The sequence below is a fragment of the Rhinoraja longicauda genome, chromosome 31 (genome assembly GCF_053455715.1).
Source record: "Rhinoraja longicauda isolate Sanriku21f chromosome 31, sRhiLon1.1, whole genome shotgun sequence".
NCBI classification, from domain to species: domain Eukaryota; kingdom Metazoa; phylum Chordata; class Chondrichthyes; order Rajiformes; family Arhynchobatidae; genus Rhinoraja; species Rhinoraja longicauda.
In genome coordinates, this window is record NC_135983.1 from 24,284,664 (window position 1) to 24,300,976 (window position 16,313).

Genomic DNA, 16,313 nt, shown 5'->3' on the forward strand with positions numbered 1-16,313 from the left:
TGGAGCACAAAGTATTTGCAACCTAAAACCGGCCCATTTGCCTCAACAGGTCCATGCTGGTTTATCATCTGCAAATCCATACTGTTCCTTCCTTTCCACCTGTTCGCCAACTTAGAGGGATGAAGTATGAAGAGTACTTTTGTGGCGTAAATGACCCAGGTTCAGTTTCGGCTGGAACCATTTCGGTGCACAATAAGTCTACCGACCGATACTAAATCGCGGCAACGCTATCATGAATGTTTCCTTTAAAGCGAAGGCAGAGAGAATACATTAGCGATGCGGCAAATTTGTCACTGATCATATCTTCACGCACTCCTGATGCAGAGCCCATACACAGTACTAGTCTGGATGACCCAGTGCATTCAATAAGTATTCATCTGGGTTACATTGACGAGATGTGAACAGTTTATTAAAAAAATCTGAGACCATTTATCCAAAAGATGCTTTGGAATCTTAGAAGTTTAATGATATTGGCCAGTGACACCCTTCCGAAGTTTTTTTGACGGATTAAATTCCATTTACTGCACTTGGGTTGAAAAAAAATAAATATGTTCCTAATTTTGGGATTCCACTATAAAATAATCTGCAATCTTAACTTCTGTGAGTTCATACAATACGGAAAAAATATGTCACCGGTCGGTAATGGCTTCATAACCTCTAGCAAAGTACGAGAGAGAAGGAAAGGATTGTAATTTTAGTTTAGTTTAGTTCAGAGATACAGCGCGGAAACAAGCCCTTCGGCCCACCGAGCCCGCGCCGACCAGCGATCCCCGCACATATTAACACTATCCTACATTAGGGACAATTTTTTTTCATTTATAGCAAGCCAAATTAACCTTCGGAGTGTTGGAGGAAACAAACAATCTCGGAGAAAACCCACGCAGCTCACGGGGAGAACGTACAAACTCTGTACAGACAGCGCCCGCAGGTTGGGATCGAACCCGGGTCTCCGGCGCTGCGAGGCAGCAACTCTACCGCTGTGCCACCATAGTTTTGGAACAATAAAATGTAAAGCTGCTGGAAGGTAAGAAAGGTACTCCTTTCCAATAAAGTTTTACTGCCTTATTTGCCCCATTCCCATGGACTTCCTTTCATTTTGAGTCAACCTGGCTCTGAACCTAGACCCGAACAAGTCCTTGGCACAAGCAACATGAAGCAGGTAATGGGTTTGAACAAAGTTGACTTGTGTACTTACACATCTTCAAATTTCCTGCTCAAGTCGTTCACTGTGAAGGTGGCTCCCTGTTGGAAAGGTGGATCGCGGGAGATCTTGTAGCGGATGGATCGGCATTCTCGGCATAAAACGCTGTGCGGTGCTGATGCCAGCATGGCGGCGTCGATTTCCAGATGCTCGTCGAGGGTGAAGAGTCTCACGGCGTAGACCTCCTCCGTCACCATGAGCCTGATGGTGATGGGGACATCGCAGAAGACGTTTTGGGGCCCGAGGGAGATCTCCTTTCCGCTGACGGTCAGCAGCTTGATGTTGTGGATGGTCTCGTGAGCTTCCCCTTCGGTAAAGGTGACCCAGACGGTCAGGGAGTCGGGAATCAATGCATGGCGGAACTCCAATTCCAGGTAGCACCCCTGAGGTTCCGGGCAGATAGGAGGGACCTTCTTCTCATCAACACCAGCATCTGGGCTCCATGTTTTCACGCTGTTTTCACAAGGTTGCTCAGCGTCAGGGGGTCCTGGACAAGGAAACGATTAAAGGAAAAAAAGTGAAACCCTCCCTGCGATTATCTATATACTAAAACTCTCGTTTGTTTGTTTGTTTGTTCCTGAAATACAGCCAAAACGGTACACGATAGCGCAACAATTTTAGGCCCACCCTTACACACTGACCCTTTGGTGCTAATGGAAGAAGTTACATTGAAATTGGTGTTATATTTTTTAAGTTATTCACATTTTAAAGTTATCTATCTCCTAGGGAGGGAGGGGGAGAGGGAGGGAGAGGAGAGAGGATAAGGGGAATGGAGGGGGAGGGGGGAGAGGGAGGAGGGAGGGGGGCGGGAGAGGGGAGAGGGGAGGGAGGAGGGAGGAGGGGGGGAGGAGAGGGTGCTGCACCAATGCAGGAGAGGTTTGGGCCCAACAGGTCCACTTGGTCTAGTTTGGAATAAAAGTCCCTACTACTCTGTGTGGAGGAACTGCAGATGCTGGTTTACACCAAAGGTAGGCACAAAATGCTGGAGTAACTCAGCGGGACAGGCAGCATCTGTGGAGAAAAGGAGTTGGTGACGTTTCGGGTCGAGACCCTTCATCAGGCCAAATCTGATAAATGGTCTCGACCCTAAACATCACCTATCTCTTTTCTCCAGAGATACTGCCTGACCCGCTGAGAAACTCCAGCACTTTCTGTCTACCTTCTGCCCCAGCTACTCTTAGTTTGGGTTAGTTTGGTTTAGAGATACAGCATGGAAACAGGCCCTTTGGCCCACCGAGTCCGCGCCGACCAGCGACCCCCATTCACACTAGGGACAATTTATATTTTGTTTACCAAAGCCAATTACCCTACAAACCTGTACATCTGTGCAGGAGGAAACCAGGTCACCTGGGGAAAACCCACGCAGTCACGAGGGGAATGTAAGAACTCTGCACAGACAGCACCCGTAGTCAGGATCGAACTTGGTTCCCTGACACTGTAAGGCAGCAACTCTACCGATGCGCCCTGTATTGCTTGTTTGCATATGGAATGGCTAAATGCTTGTCAAATTGAGAGTTAACATTATTGTCCGACATGACACATGGGTTTTACTTTCCATCCAACAAGAAATGTTCGTGATGCTTCAACTGCTAAATACCTATGAAAAATAATTCACAGCACGATTCAGTTGATAAGTTTCCTCTCATTTCAATTAGTATATTAATGTCCAGTGTTGTCAGAAAGATTGATGGTTGATATTCGATGCCTGTGTCCTATGGCACCAAACCTTATCATTTGCTGCACCAATTATTCAATTTTTAGGAAATATTTATTTCCTATCATCTTACCGTATATTTTCCCTGGCATTTGATTTATTTATCCCTCATTTAATGTGTTGACTTATGGTGCGTTTCAACCGAGGAGTAACGTGAGGCCATGGGAAGGGGGGGAAAGCAGGAAGAATGTAGAAAGCCATCACCCCAGCCGAAGAGAACAGATTTCTTTCCAAACAAGGCAGATGCCAGAGAGCAATTGTTGCTTTAATTGCTGCCAATTGTGTGTTTGAAGTTTAACGCACGCTAGCCCTGTTTTGCAGTAATGGCCCATGTTATTTCTCCTTGGATTCCGATGCAGTGCGTTCCTTAAGGGACCCGAGCAAAGTGCTAAAACTTACTGAGAATGTGTTCAAATATGCGTCTGGTTGGAGCTGAGCTCCCAGCGGTCTCTCCATGCTCTCCAAGTTGGAGACAAAGCACCGGTTCCATATTGAGCAGTCACATCCATTTGGAGAGAGACAAAAGGCTGGAGTAACTCAGTGGGCCAGACAGCATCTCTGGAGAAAAGGAATAGGTGACGTTTCGTGGTCGGGACCGTTCTTCTGAAGAACTCACAGACATGGAAAATAGGTGCAGGAGTAGGCCATTCGGCCCTTCGAGCCAGCGCCGCCATTCAATACGATCATGGCCGATCATCCAAAATTGTTAGTTGTGGGAATGAATTCACAGCTAGAGATTTTTGGAGTAGGGTCATCACATGTGTAGGAAGTAACTGCAGATGCTGATTTATACCGAGGATATTCACAAAGTCCTGGAGTAACTCAGTGGGTCAGGCAGCATCTCTGGAGAAAATGTATGGGCGACGTTTTGGGTCGGAACCTGAGGAACCTCAGGTAGGAGTCTGAAGAAGGGTTCCAACCCTAAACGTCACCCTTCCTTTCTCTCCAGAGATGCTGCCTGACCCGCTGAGTTACTCCAGCTATTTATGTCTATCTAGGCTTATCACATGATGCTTTTACTTCCTGACTTCATTTTTCTCAGTCAGTCTAAAGAAAAAGATGTGCTTTATGTGTTGTTATATTCCGTCTTTTAAATGATCGGGGAGTTATTAGCATGAATATTCACGTCAAGTGGACCGAGCTTATTTTCATGTGGCTTTGTTACATTCTCTGAATGTTCTTCTTAGTTTAGTTTAAAGATACAGTGCGGATACTAGGCCCTTCGGCCCACCGGGTCCGCGCCGACCAGTGATCCCCGCACACTAACATGACATCCACCAGGGACAATTTTTACTTTTACCTAAAGTAACAGGTTAGCCAATTAACCTGCAAACCTGCACGTCTTTGGAGTGTGGGAGGAAACTTAAGATCTTGGAGAAAGCCCACAAAGGTCACGGGGAGATACGTACAAACTCCGTACAGACAGCGCCCATAGTCGGGATAGAACCCGGATCTCCGGCGCTGCATTCGCTGTAAGGCAGCAACTCTACCGCTGCGCCACCGTGCCACATCATAGGTATCATAGACCTACCAACACTGAGAGTGTAGCATAGTTTAGTTTAGGGATACAGCATGAAAATAGGCCTCTCGGCCCACCGAGGCCGTACCGACCAGCGATCACCGCATACACTAGTTCTACCCTCCACCCTGGGAACAATTCACAGAAGCCAATTAACCTACAAACATGCACACGTTTGGAGTGTGGGAGTGGTGTTAATGCATGGTAAGAAAAATGTATTGAATTGATGATACAATGAATATAGGGAAGGATAGGTAGCAATTACTTGTAAGGCATATATTTATTTTGAATAAAGAATATTTCTGAAACTAAAAAAAAGTTGCCGCATTTGGTAACTGAGAAGCTTGGACTTTCGTAAAAATGAAACCTATGAACATCTGTGGTGAATCTGTGGAATTCACTGCCACAGAAGGCTGTGGAGGCCGTCAATGGATATTTGTAAAGCAGTTACAATTAAAACACAAAGTACTTGTGCTATAACTCCAGGACAAGTGTTCAACTAAGAAAACCAAGCCCAACGCCAAAGTATCATCTAACTATCTAACTAAGTATTCCAACTTAAAATAAATAACTGTATGCAAAAAAAAGCTACCGACCCATTAACTAGCTCTTAAAAAAAACCTATTCCTGTAAATGCAAGTATGTCATTTGGGGTTATCAAGCTTTTAAGGCAGAGATTGGTAGATTCTTGAATAGTACGGGTGTCAGGAGTTGTGGGGAGAAGGCAGGAGAATGGGGTTAGGAGGGAGAGAAAGGTCAGCCATGATTGACCCGAATGGCCTAATTTTGATCCTATCACTTATGAGGTGGCGCAGCGGTAGAGTTGCGGCCTTACAGCGAATGCAGCGGCAGAGACCCGGGTTCGATCCCGATTACGGGCGCCGTCTGTACGGAGTTTGTACGTTCTCCCCGTGGCCTGCGTGGGTTTTCTCCGAGATCTTCGGTTTCCTCCCACACTCCAAAGACGCGCATGTATGTAGTTTAATTGGCTGGGTAAATGTAATAATTGTCCCTAGTGGGTGTAGGATACTGTTAATGTGCGGGGAACGCTGGTCAGCGCGGATCCGGTGGGCCGACAGCAAAGATACTAGAGGAACAAGATGGACCACTCCGTTGAAATCGCCTGTACTGAAGTGTAGTACGCAAAGGAGCATAATGTCCGCCATTTTAGTAAGCAAAACCCGCCGTTCGCTCTGCCTCTCGCAGTGTAATCAGTGTTTTGGGGGAACAGTATGTGTGATGATACCATTAAAATGCAGAATATATCTCATCCATCAATTCACAGCTTTTTGTTATTTTTCTTTTTAAATGTTTCTGCAAGTATCTGCCTACTAAAATGGCGCCGTGATGTACTACGGTTTTTAGGGTCGAGTGGTCTATCTTGTTCCTCTAGTGTCTTTGGCCGAAAGGGCCAGTTTCCGTGCTGTATCTCTAAACTAAACTGAACTTATGAACAGAGATTTTGCAAACCCAATCATAACCACAAGCGCCGACTGTACAATTTAATCCATTGTGGCTGAGATGTGACACTCAGTAAACGGCTTCACACTGGTGCAAAGTATTTTGTCGAGAGCACATCTTTACGTCATCCATAATTGTTTTTGCTCACAACTTGCAGCGCAATTGCATTTTTGTTTCCCTCACCACAGGGCCCCGTACCATTTCGATAAATCACGCCAAGGCCGAGACAGGAACGCCACCGGGTGGTCTTTCTACTCCTGTGTGGTGCGATGTAACTCGACGGAGCCTTTGTGGTCAGCCGCAAAGCCAAACGCTGATCGCAAAATTAATTTATCAATATTTATTCAGCAAAGAAATTTATCTGCATGTGTTTCTGGTGGTCGTGAATGGCTGGTGGAATGTGACAGGAAGCTTTCCCCGAGGACCTGTTCTGGAGCCAAAACTTTTCATCATATTTATTAACGACTTGAAAGAGGGAACAGCATTAAATATCCAAGTTTACAGATGGTGCCAAGAGATATAAATAGAAGGGAGCAGGAAGTTTTAACGGGACATAGATTAAGCGAGTCTGACATATATCGACTAAAATGGGAGCACGGGTGAGGTCGGTCAATTTGAACACTAGAAATGTGGAGACACGAGTAACAGCAGATAGACCATAGACAATAGGTGCAGGAGGAGGCCATTCGGCCCTTCGAGCCAGCACCACCATTCAATGTGATCATGGCAGATCATTCGCAATTAGTGCCCCATTCCTGCCTTCTCCCCATACCCCCTGACTCCACTATCCTTAAGAGCTCTCTCTTAAAAGCTCTCTTTTAGCTCTCTCTTGAAAGCATCCAGAGAATTGGCCTCCACTGCCTTCTGAGGTAGAGAATTCCACAGATTTACAACTCTCTGACTGAAAAGGTTTTTCCTCACACTACAGATACTGGAAACTTGAGCCATAACACAAATTGATGAAGGAACTCAGCGGGCTAGGCAGCATCCGTGGAGTGAATGGACAGGCAACACACTTTGGGTAGGGAGCTTTTACATAATTCTTTGTCCTTTAAGTCTATAAGTCCCTTTCCCTACAAGGGGTGGCACGGTGGCACAACGGTAGAGTTGCTGCCTCACAGCGCCAGAGACCCCGGTTCGATCCTGACTTCGGGTGCTGTCTGTACGGAGTTTGTACGTTCTCCCCGTGACCTGCGTGGAATTTCTCCGAGATCTTTGGATTCCTCCCACACGTGCAGGATTGTAGGTTAATCGGCTTGGTATCAATGTAAAATTGTCCTTAGAGTGTTTATGTGCGGGGATCGCTGGTTGGCGTGGACTCAGTAGGCCAAAAGGCCTACATCCATGCTGTATCTCTAAACTAAACTACATCCAATCAGTACATTGCGTTTCACTTGAAAGAGTTTCAGAATCAGAGAACAATGCACTGATGCAACTTTATAGCGCGTTAATACTGCCAACCAGGGATAAATTCTTAGTTAATCAATAAAGGCGGCACGGTGGCGCAACGGTAGAGTTGCTGCTTTACAGCGAATGCAGCGCCGGAGTCTCAGGTTCGATCCTGACTACGGGTGCTGTACTGTAAGGAGTTTGTACGTTCTCCCCGTGACCTGCGTGGGTTTTCTCCGAGATCTTCGGTTTCCTCCCACACTCCAAAGACGTACAGGTATGTAGGTTAATTGACTGGGTAAATGTAAAAATTGTCCCTAGTGTGTGTAGGATAGTGTTAATGTGCGGGGATCGCTGGGCGGCGCGGACCTGGTGGGCCGAAAAGGCCTGTTTCCGCGCTGTATCTGAAATATGAAAAAAAAAAATGGGGAAAAAAAGCATCTTCATAAATCTGGAGAAATTTAGAATTGGAGAGGAGAGAAAATAGGATGGCACGGTGGCTCAGCGATAGATATGCTGCCTTACAGCACCAGAGACTCGAGTTCGATCCTGACTCTGGGTACTTTCTGCACGGATTTGTATGTTCCCCCAGTGACCACGTGGGTTTTCTCTGGGTGCTCCGGTTTCCCTCTCACACTCCAAAGACGTACAGATTTGAAGATTAATTTGGCTTCGGTAAAAATTGTAAATTGCCCCTTGTGTGTAGGGTAGTGCCGGTGTACGGGGTGATCGCTGGTATGCGCGGACTCGATGGGCCGAAGGGCCTGTTTCCGTGCTGTATCTCCAACCTAAACTAATCTCCAACCAAAACCAAACTGATCTAAAAAAAGGTTTGAGATTCATAACAAAAAGTTCAGCTTGACTAATGTTAAATTTAAATGTGCATTTTTCAAAGAATGAAGTCAAATGTATAATAATAGTCATCATGTTAATAGAGAGAAAGGGATGATGAGTCAAATTCATTTTGTCCTTTGTGTTTTGCACATTCACAAATATTTCTAACATCAAGTAGCAGAATAAACTGGACACATCGTGACCCATTACTTCAGGTCCAACTGCAATTCTTTGTTCGGCCCCTTTGATGTAAATAATAAGGATGCATCTTCTTTCAGTGCCTGGCCATGAATGTCATACTATTTCAATGTGAAGGCAACAATTGATTGCTTAATTGACTCAAAGTCTGCCGCTGTAAAGAATCAGTGGAGGAAGAACTTGCAATGTTTTCGCTTTGAGGTTATTTTTGAAGAGGGAGAGAGTTTGAGTTTAGTTTATTGTCACGTGGAAACACGGTGCACGTGACAATAAACGAAACTCAAACTCTTCAACCCCCCCCACCTCAAAGAAATCAAGCAAGCATCAGTCTGGAGAAGGGTCTCGCCCCGAAACGTCACCCATTCCTTCTCTCCTGAGATGCTGCCTGACCCGCTGAGTTACTCCAGCATTTTGTGATACCTTCGATTTGTACCAGCATCTGCAGTTATTTTCCTAAGCAAGGATGTTGCGATGTCAGGAAACTTCTTAAAATTAGCCTGCCTGTAATTTGGGAGTTCTCGGGAGCTGAAATCAAGTGAAAGAGTAAAATAGCAGGAAATAATTCACATGAGTTGCAGGTTGACAGTTTACCAGTGCAGGGAATGAACTGCCGATGCTGGTTTACACTGAAGATAGACACAAAATGCTGGAGTAACTCAGCGGGACAGGCGGCATCCCTGAAGAGAAGGAATGGATGACGTTTTGGGGCGAGACCCTTCTTCACCTGAAGGGTCTCGACCTGAAACGTCACCCATTACTCCTCTTCGGAGATGTTGCCTGTCCCGCTGAGGTACTCCAGCAATTTGTGTCTATTGACAGCTTACCTGCCTGCTGCCAGGGTGGGTGGTCGGTAACACATAGTGTATTGCTATGCAATGGGGAGGAAGGAAGGAGAAGCCGAGAGTGAGGGTGTGAGGTATTGTTACAAGACGGGAGGGAGCAAGCCTAAATCAAATATGCGACAGTGCAATTTCTCTCGTGGTGAAGGGCGGCCTTTAGGTTTTGCATCCTTTCAGTGACTGACCTTCTGCTTCTCTGGGGCTCCAATGTCCAGAAGGATCGCAAGGTCTTGGGGAAGAAGCGTTGAAGGCGTACTGGACAAGTTCTCCATGTTCTGTACAGGCATCACAGACTGATCCCGCCGCGCTGAGGGTTTCCAAAGGCAAAGTCAAATATAAAAGATCCCGTATCAGTACGTTTTGCAAGAAAAGGGCACAGGAGCTTTCAATACAAGTCATAGAGTCATACAGCATAGAAACTGGCCCTTCGGCCCAACTTGACCATGCCTTCCCATCTACACGAATCCCACCTGCCTATGTTTGGCCCAAACACCTTCTAAACCAGTCCAATCCATTTACCTGTCCATTGATGTGTCTTTACTGAGCTAACTCGAAGGGCCAAATGCTGGCTTGAAGGGCCAAATGGCCTCCTCCTGCACCTATTTTTTTTCCTAAAGAGTGCATCTATATCATGCCGGGAACATTGGATATCTTCCAAAGTGCTTTATGTTAATATTAATCCATTAATATCAATCCATTGAAGGGTTCATTATTATATATAATAAGGGTTAATATATTATAAGGGTTAAAAGGGTTCATATATTATAAGGTTTAAAAGGGTTTATTTTATTTAAATGAAATAATTTATTTAAATTATTAAATAACAAATTTAAGAATTAGTTATTCGTGGATAAATTAATGCCCAATTATTGTGCGAATCCAGAAAGCTCATAACAGTGAGAGACAAGTTGAGACTTTTGTAAATGAAGCTCAAGTCACTGAAGGTTTTCCTTCGGTTTCCAACTCATTGGCTATCTCCCGCTCACCACCACCAGCTTTTTCCCCACATTTGCCGACAATTAACCCTGTAATGTTCACTCATACTTTTATCAGCAGCAAGTTCTGGGCCAATAATAATATCCGTGTTACTACGATAATGTTTAGTTTAGTTTCGTTTAGAGATACTGCGCGGAAACAGGCCCTTCGGCCCATCGAGTCCACGCCGACCGGCGGTCCCCGCACACCAACACTATCTGACACATACTAAGGGACAATTTTACCATTTTACCATTTTACCATTTTACCAAGCCAATTAACCTGCAAACCTGGGTATCACAAAAAACTGGAGTAACTCAGCGGGTTACTCCAGCTTTTTGTGATACCTTCGATTTGTACCAGCATCTGCAGTTATTTTCCTACACAACCTACAAACCTTTACGTCTTTGGAGTGTGGGAGGAAACCATAGATCCCGGAGAAAACCCACGCAGGCCACGGGGAGAACGTGCAAGCTCCGCACAGACAGCACCCGCACTCAGGATCGAACCCGGGTCTCTGGTGCTGTGAGGCAGCAACTCTACCGCCGCGCCACCGTGCCGCCCCGTGTTATTTTAAGGTCCTCGACTCTGATCAGTGCTGCTGCTGCTGCTCGCTACGCCTTTAAACCTTTGAAAAACAACGCAAATAATAAAAAGCCTGTGAAGAGAACGTAGCTTATTGTCACCTCTCGTAGAACTGCCCATCAATTGGATGAAGCCAGTGGAACGTGACGGATTCTGCACTTTGATGGATGATCTCTGGTGCGATAGGTATCGGTGGAGGCTTTGCAGAAGGCTGCCAGCTCTGATACACCAGGTCCAGGTAGCAATGCATCCTGGCCACTTGATTGGGACTGAAGGAATTGGTGCAGTCATCATCTTTAAGAGAGAAATAGAAAAATCATGGCAGCAACATCAGACTCAACATGCACGCCGACATTTAGGTGCAGGAGTAGGCCATTCGGCCCTTCGAGCCAGCACCACCATAAGACTTTCACTCCAAAAGAATATTGGCGGCTTCTGTTCCTCCTTGACACTAGAATTGAATTGGTGCTGATTTGCTTTCCGTACAGTGCATTAACAAAAAGACCAACTCAAGATGATGGACTTTAGACTTGAGACATACAGCGCGGAAACAGGCCCTTCAGTCCACCGAGTCTGCACTGACCGGCAATCCCTCCATATTACTCCAGCACTTTGGGTCTTTTTGTGTATTAACTGGCATCTGCAGGACCACACTAGTGCTGCACACTAGGGACAACTTGCAATTTTTACTGAAGCCAATTAACCTACAAACCTGCGCGTCTTTGGAGTGTGGGAGGAAACCGGAGCACCCGGAGAAAACCCACGCAGGTCACGGGGGAGAACGTACAAACTCCGTACAGACAGCACCCGTAGTCAGCCATCGAACCCGGGTCTCTGGCGCTGTGAGGCAGCGACTCTACCCGCTGCGCCACCGTGCCACCCCGGAGATCGAACATAAATCGTAACTAATGGCGGCACGGTGGCGCAGCGGTAGAGTTGCTGCTTTACAGCGAATGCAGCGCCGGAGACTCAGGTTCGATCCTGACTACGGGTGCTGCACTGTAAGGAGTTTGTACGTTCTCCCCGTGACCTGCGTGGGTTTTCTCCGAGATCTTCGGTTTCCTCCCACACTCCAAAGACGTACAGGTATGTAGGTTAATTGGCTGGGTAAAATGTTTTAAAAAAATTGTCCCTAGTAGGTGTAGGATAGTGTTAATGTACGGGGATCGCTGGGCGGCACCGAATTGGAGGGCCGAAAAGGCCTGTTTCCAGCTGTATATATATGATGATGATGATGATGATAATGTCCAATTAACAACGAGTCAGAGACAATAAGCTGAATCCCGCTTGGTTTAAGGCACTGCTCAAAATCACAACCTCCCTTCATCTCCCATCCAACCTGGCTGAGGCAGATGCACATGTACATCGCCGATTAGCCGGAGTTTCCCAATCCTGCCGAACGGTCACGAGATTTGTCACGGTAACCGGGCCTCAGCTGGTACACCGCCCCGTCACCAAAATGCCCTTTGATGTTGGACGGAGTTGGATTCACGGGAGGGGGTCTTGGAGGGGAGGAGGGTCCTCAAACTGCGGAGCATCCTGGACATTACGGCTCACCCCTCCGTGACACACTGGTCAACCTGAGGAGCACCTTCAGCAACAGACTGGTCCCACCAAGATATAGCGCAGAAGGCCACAGGAGATCCTTCTTCCCTGTGGCTATCAAACTGTACAACTCCTCCCCCTTCTGCCGTGGGGTAGACTGACTCCTCTCACCCCCCCCCCCCCCCCCCAATCTTTGCACATCCCCAAACCTTTCCACTCATCACTTTAATTTCATGTATCTTGTGTATTTATGACTGTTGTCAGATCAATTTCCCTCCTGGGGTAAATAAGGTTCTATCGTATCGTGTCGATAGACACAAAGTGCTGGAGTAACTCAGCGGGGCAGGCAACTTTGATTGCTCACCGGCCGTCACAGATTTTTGAACACTTTTTAAATGCCTCGTTGTCGGGAAAATTCAGAGTCAGCGTCAAGAGATTTCAATAATGAATAACAATCAAAAACATGTGAGAAAAAGTTAATTACAAAACAATTTAAAACGCAAACTGGACCTGCTTGTTTGTAGCTAGACACAAAAAGCTGGAGTAACTCAGCGGGTCAGGCAGCATATCTGGAGACAATGACTAGGTGACGTTTTGGGGTCTTCAGCCCAGCAATCTCTGACGTTAAGTTGAGGGGTCAGATGTGAAGTTCATTTTGGACACTTGTCCCTTAAAATGGTGGCCCTTCTGCTGGGTCTGGCAGTGGAGTGGAGGGGGGTCAGGTGTACGGGCACTCGGACTTTCAAACCTTCATGGTCTTCTCGGGTGCAGTGTGGGATGTTGGGTGCATACCCCTCGATTGCCTGCCAGTCTGCCACGCGCACCCACAGTGGCGAGAGTGGCGACCCCTCCTGGCTGGATGATGCATCTGTCGTATGTTGAAAGACTGGAGCGACTAGGCTTGTATACACTGGAATTTAGAAGGATGAGAGGGGAACTTATTGAAACATATAAGATTATTAAGGGATTGGACACGTTAGAGGCAGGAAACATGTTCCCAATGTTGGGGGAGTCCAGAACCAGGGGCCACAGTTTAAGAATAAGGGGTTGGCCATTTAGAACGGAGATAAGGAAAAACTTTTTCAGTCTGAGAGTTGTAAATCTGTGGAATTCTCTGCCTCTGAATGAATTCAAGAGAGAGCTAGATAGAGCTCTAAAGATAGCGGAGTCAGGGGGTACGGGGAGAAGGCAGGAACGGGGTACTGATTGAGAATGATCAGCCATGATCACATTGAATGGTGGTGCTGGCTCGAAGGGCCGAATGGCCTACTCCTGCACCTATTGTCTATTGTCTATTGTCTATTGAATCATTCTACTGCAAACAGAGAGCAGTCCCGAACTACTATCTACCTCATTGGTGACCCTCGGACTACCTTTGCTCAGACTTTACTGGCTTTACCTCGCACTAAACGTTATTCCCTTATCATGTATCCACACACTGTAAGTGGCTCGATTGTAATCATGTATTGTCTTTGCGCTGGCTGCTTAGCACGCAACAAAAGCTTTTCACTGTACCTCGGTACATATGACAATAAACGAAACTGCACCAAACTTACAACTAAACCGATAAACTAAACTGAACATCGAATGACTGAGGGTGGATGGTCCATAAGTTCAGACGTAATTGGAGCAGAATTAGGCCATTCGGCCCATCAAGTCTACTCCGTTATTCAATTATGGCCTTCTCCCCATAACCTCTGACACACGTACTAATCAAATGGCCAATGGCCAGTGGACTGCCAGTAAGCATGGGCTGGCCTACTTAAAGGTCAAAGCCTTATTTTGAGTTTCTTTAATTAAACCTCTTTTGGCCTCTGCATAAAATAACACAGGAACATCAAACAGTGAGTAAATTATCCGAAAGGGATTTGTTCCATCGAGCAAAAGGAAAAATTTGTTCTTTGACCTTTAGTTCTTTTTTTCCCTTAAAAACAATAGTTTCCTGCCGGGTTTTCCTTCAGACCAACACAGGTCTGTGCACAATTGCTAAAAATGTCATTGTCTTTTAACAATATTTGGATATTTGTTGGATGCAGTGCTTGCCATCAGTCAAGTGCTCGCCAACACAAATATGGAGTTTATGTAAGGTTTAACTGTGACCCGAGACACAAAAATGAACAAAGCAGTGATCAGATAATCTATCTGTTTCTCAGAAAACTGCTTAAGAGAACAAACAGGGGTTACATTGTCATATCACCACTAGTTTTCTCGAGTGACAAGGAAATGCAGATGCTGCTTTACACCGAAGATACACACAAAATGCTGTAGTAACTCAGCTGGTCAGGCAGCATCTCTGGAGTAAAGCAATAGTTGATGTTTCGGGTCGAGACCCTTACATCAGTCTGAAGAAGGGCTTTGATCTGAAACGTCACCTATTCCTTTTCTCCATTGACCCGCTGAGTTACTCCACCATTTTGCGTCTTTCTTTGACTACTTCTCCTGATGTCTACTGTGATTTTTGGTCTAGTTACAACCCATTCTAGTTCTTTCCCTTCCATTGGCACATATTTCCAGCATAATCTCCACATGTACAAGGTGAGAGATTGGAAGATATTCCAATATCAAGCGATGGAAGTTCAAACAGATTTGAATAGAGGCAGACACAAAATACTGGAGTAACTCAGCGGGTCGAGCAGCATCTCCGGAGAGAAGGAATGGGTGACGTTTCGGGTCGAGACCCTTCTTCAGACTGGGGGTCAAGGGGAGAGGGAATCTGGAGATATGGAAGGGTAAGGTGTGAAAGTGACAGATCAAAGCAGACGAGAATCTAGGAAATGTAGAACGGTTCATTGTTGGCTGAGGGGAAAGTGACCACAAGGCATGCAAACTGCAAAGTTAATCAGGAGGGCAGTGAAACTGGTCGGACAACTAGGGTGGAGGTGGGATGGAGGGAGATGGAAAGGAAGGGTTACTTGCAGTTAGAGAAGTCAATATTCATAGCGAAGGTGGACACAAAATGCTGGAGTAACTCAGCGGGTCAGGCAGCATCTCGGGAGAGAAGGAAAGGGTGATGTTTCGGGTCGAGACCCTTCTTCAGATTGATGTCCATACTGCTGTGTTGTAAGCTGCCCAAGCAAAATATGAGGACCTGCTCCTCCAATTGATGTTTGGCCTCACGCTGACAGTGAGTAAAGACAGTCATTGTAATGGCATTCTTACCTGCGTAGCTCATGTAGTTGACGAAAGGTGTGTTAATAAAATGGCCAAAGCCACAGGTTTCATTTCCCGGGTCAGGGTCCTTGCACTGTTTATTTTTTGGCGTTGGGTTGGTATCGGCGCACAAGTCCCCTGTCTCCATCGAAGCCTCGGTCTCAATGCAGGGGTCCGTGCAGGACTCAATCTCAGAGATGCCCTTGAACACGTGGTAGAGCCCAAGGCTGTGGCCGATCTCGTGGATCATGGTGTGGGTGTGACCAGGGATCCCGTAGAACGAAGGATTCAGGACGATGCCACCTGGGTGCACAAACAGAAAGACCGGTTTAGTTAAGGTTCGAGGTACAGCGCGGAAACAGGCCATTCGGCCCGCCACCCGGTCCAGGCCGACCAGCGACCCCCCCCCGCACACCAACACCATCCTGCCCACACGAGGGACAATTTACAATTCTTTCCGAAAACCCAATTCACCTACAAACCTGTACGTCTTTGCAGTGTGGGAGGCAGCCGGAGCGACCGGAGAAAACCCGTGCAGGTCACGGGGAGATGGTACAAATTCCACACGGACAAGCAACCATAGTCAGAATCGAACCCGGGGCTCTGGCGCTGTGAGGCAACGGCTCTGCCACCGAGCTGCCCTGTTTGTATGTCGCCATTTTTTAATTCAGTCTCAGCTCGTGAAGAAATGCAAGGAAATCGTGAATAATCGGGCAGATCCGCTGGGAAGCGGATGGGAAGCAGTCAGGCTGCCCGTTTGTTTAGCTGCTCTGACTGTACTTGGAGGTTTTGGACACGGTGTGTTTATTGCTTTACCACATGGCACTCTGAGACTCTGTGCAAATTGTCTCCTGCAAAGCTAATGTCATAGATGTCAGGAAGAGAAAAGACATTCTGGCCTTC

The 16,313-nt window shown here is 46.5% G+C and overlaps 1 protein-coding gene across 1 annotated transcript in view; it reads right to left on the reverse strand.

Moving 5' to 3' along the window:
• Nucleotides 1-16,313, reverse strand: part of LOC144608287 (pappalysin-1-like) — a gene marked incomplete at its 5' end in the record, with an annotated part of 275,710 nt that overhangs the window by 245,698 nt on the left and 13,699 nt on the right. Inside the window, 4 exons of the mRNA XM_078425903.1 lie at nt 1,196-1,688; nt 9,341-9,462; nt 10,817-11,009; nt 15,420-15,718. Coding sequence (XP_078282029.1) covers nt 1,196-1,688; nt 9,341-9,462; nt 10,817-11,009; nt 15,420-15,718 — 1,107 coding nt within the window. The remainder of the gene's footprint in view (nt 1-1,195; nt 1,689-9,340; nt 9,463-10,816; nt 11,010-15,419; nt 15,719-16,313) is intronic.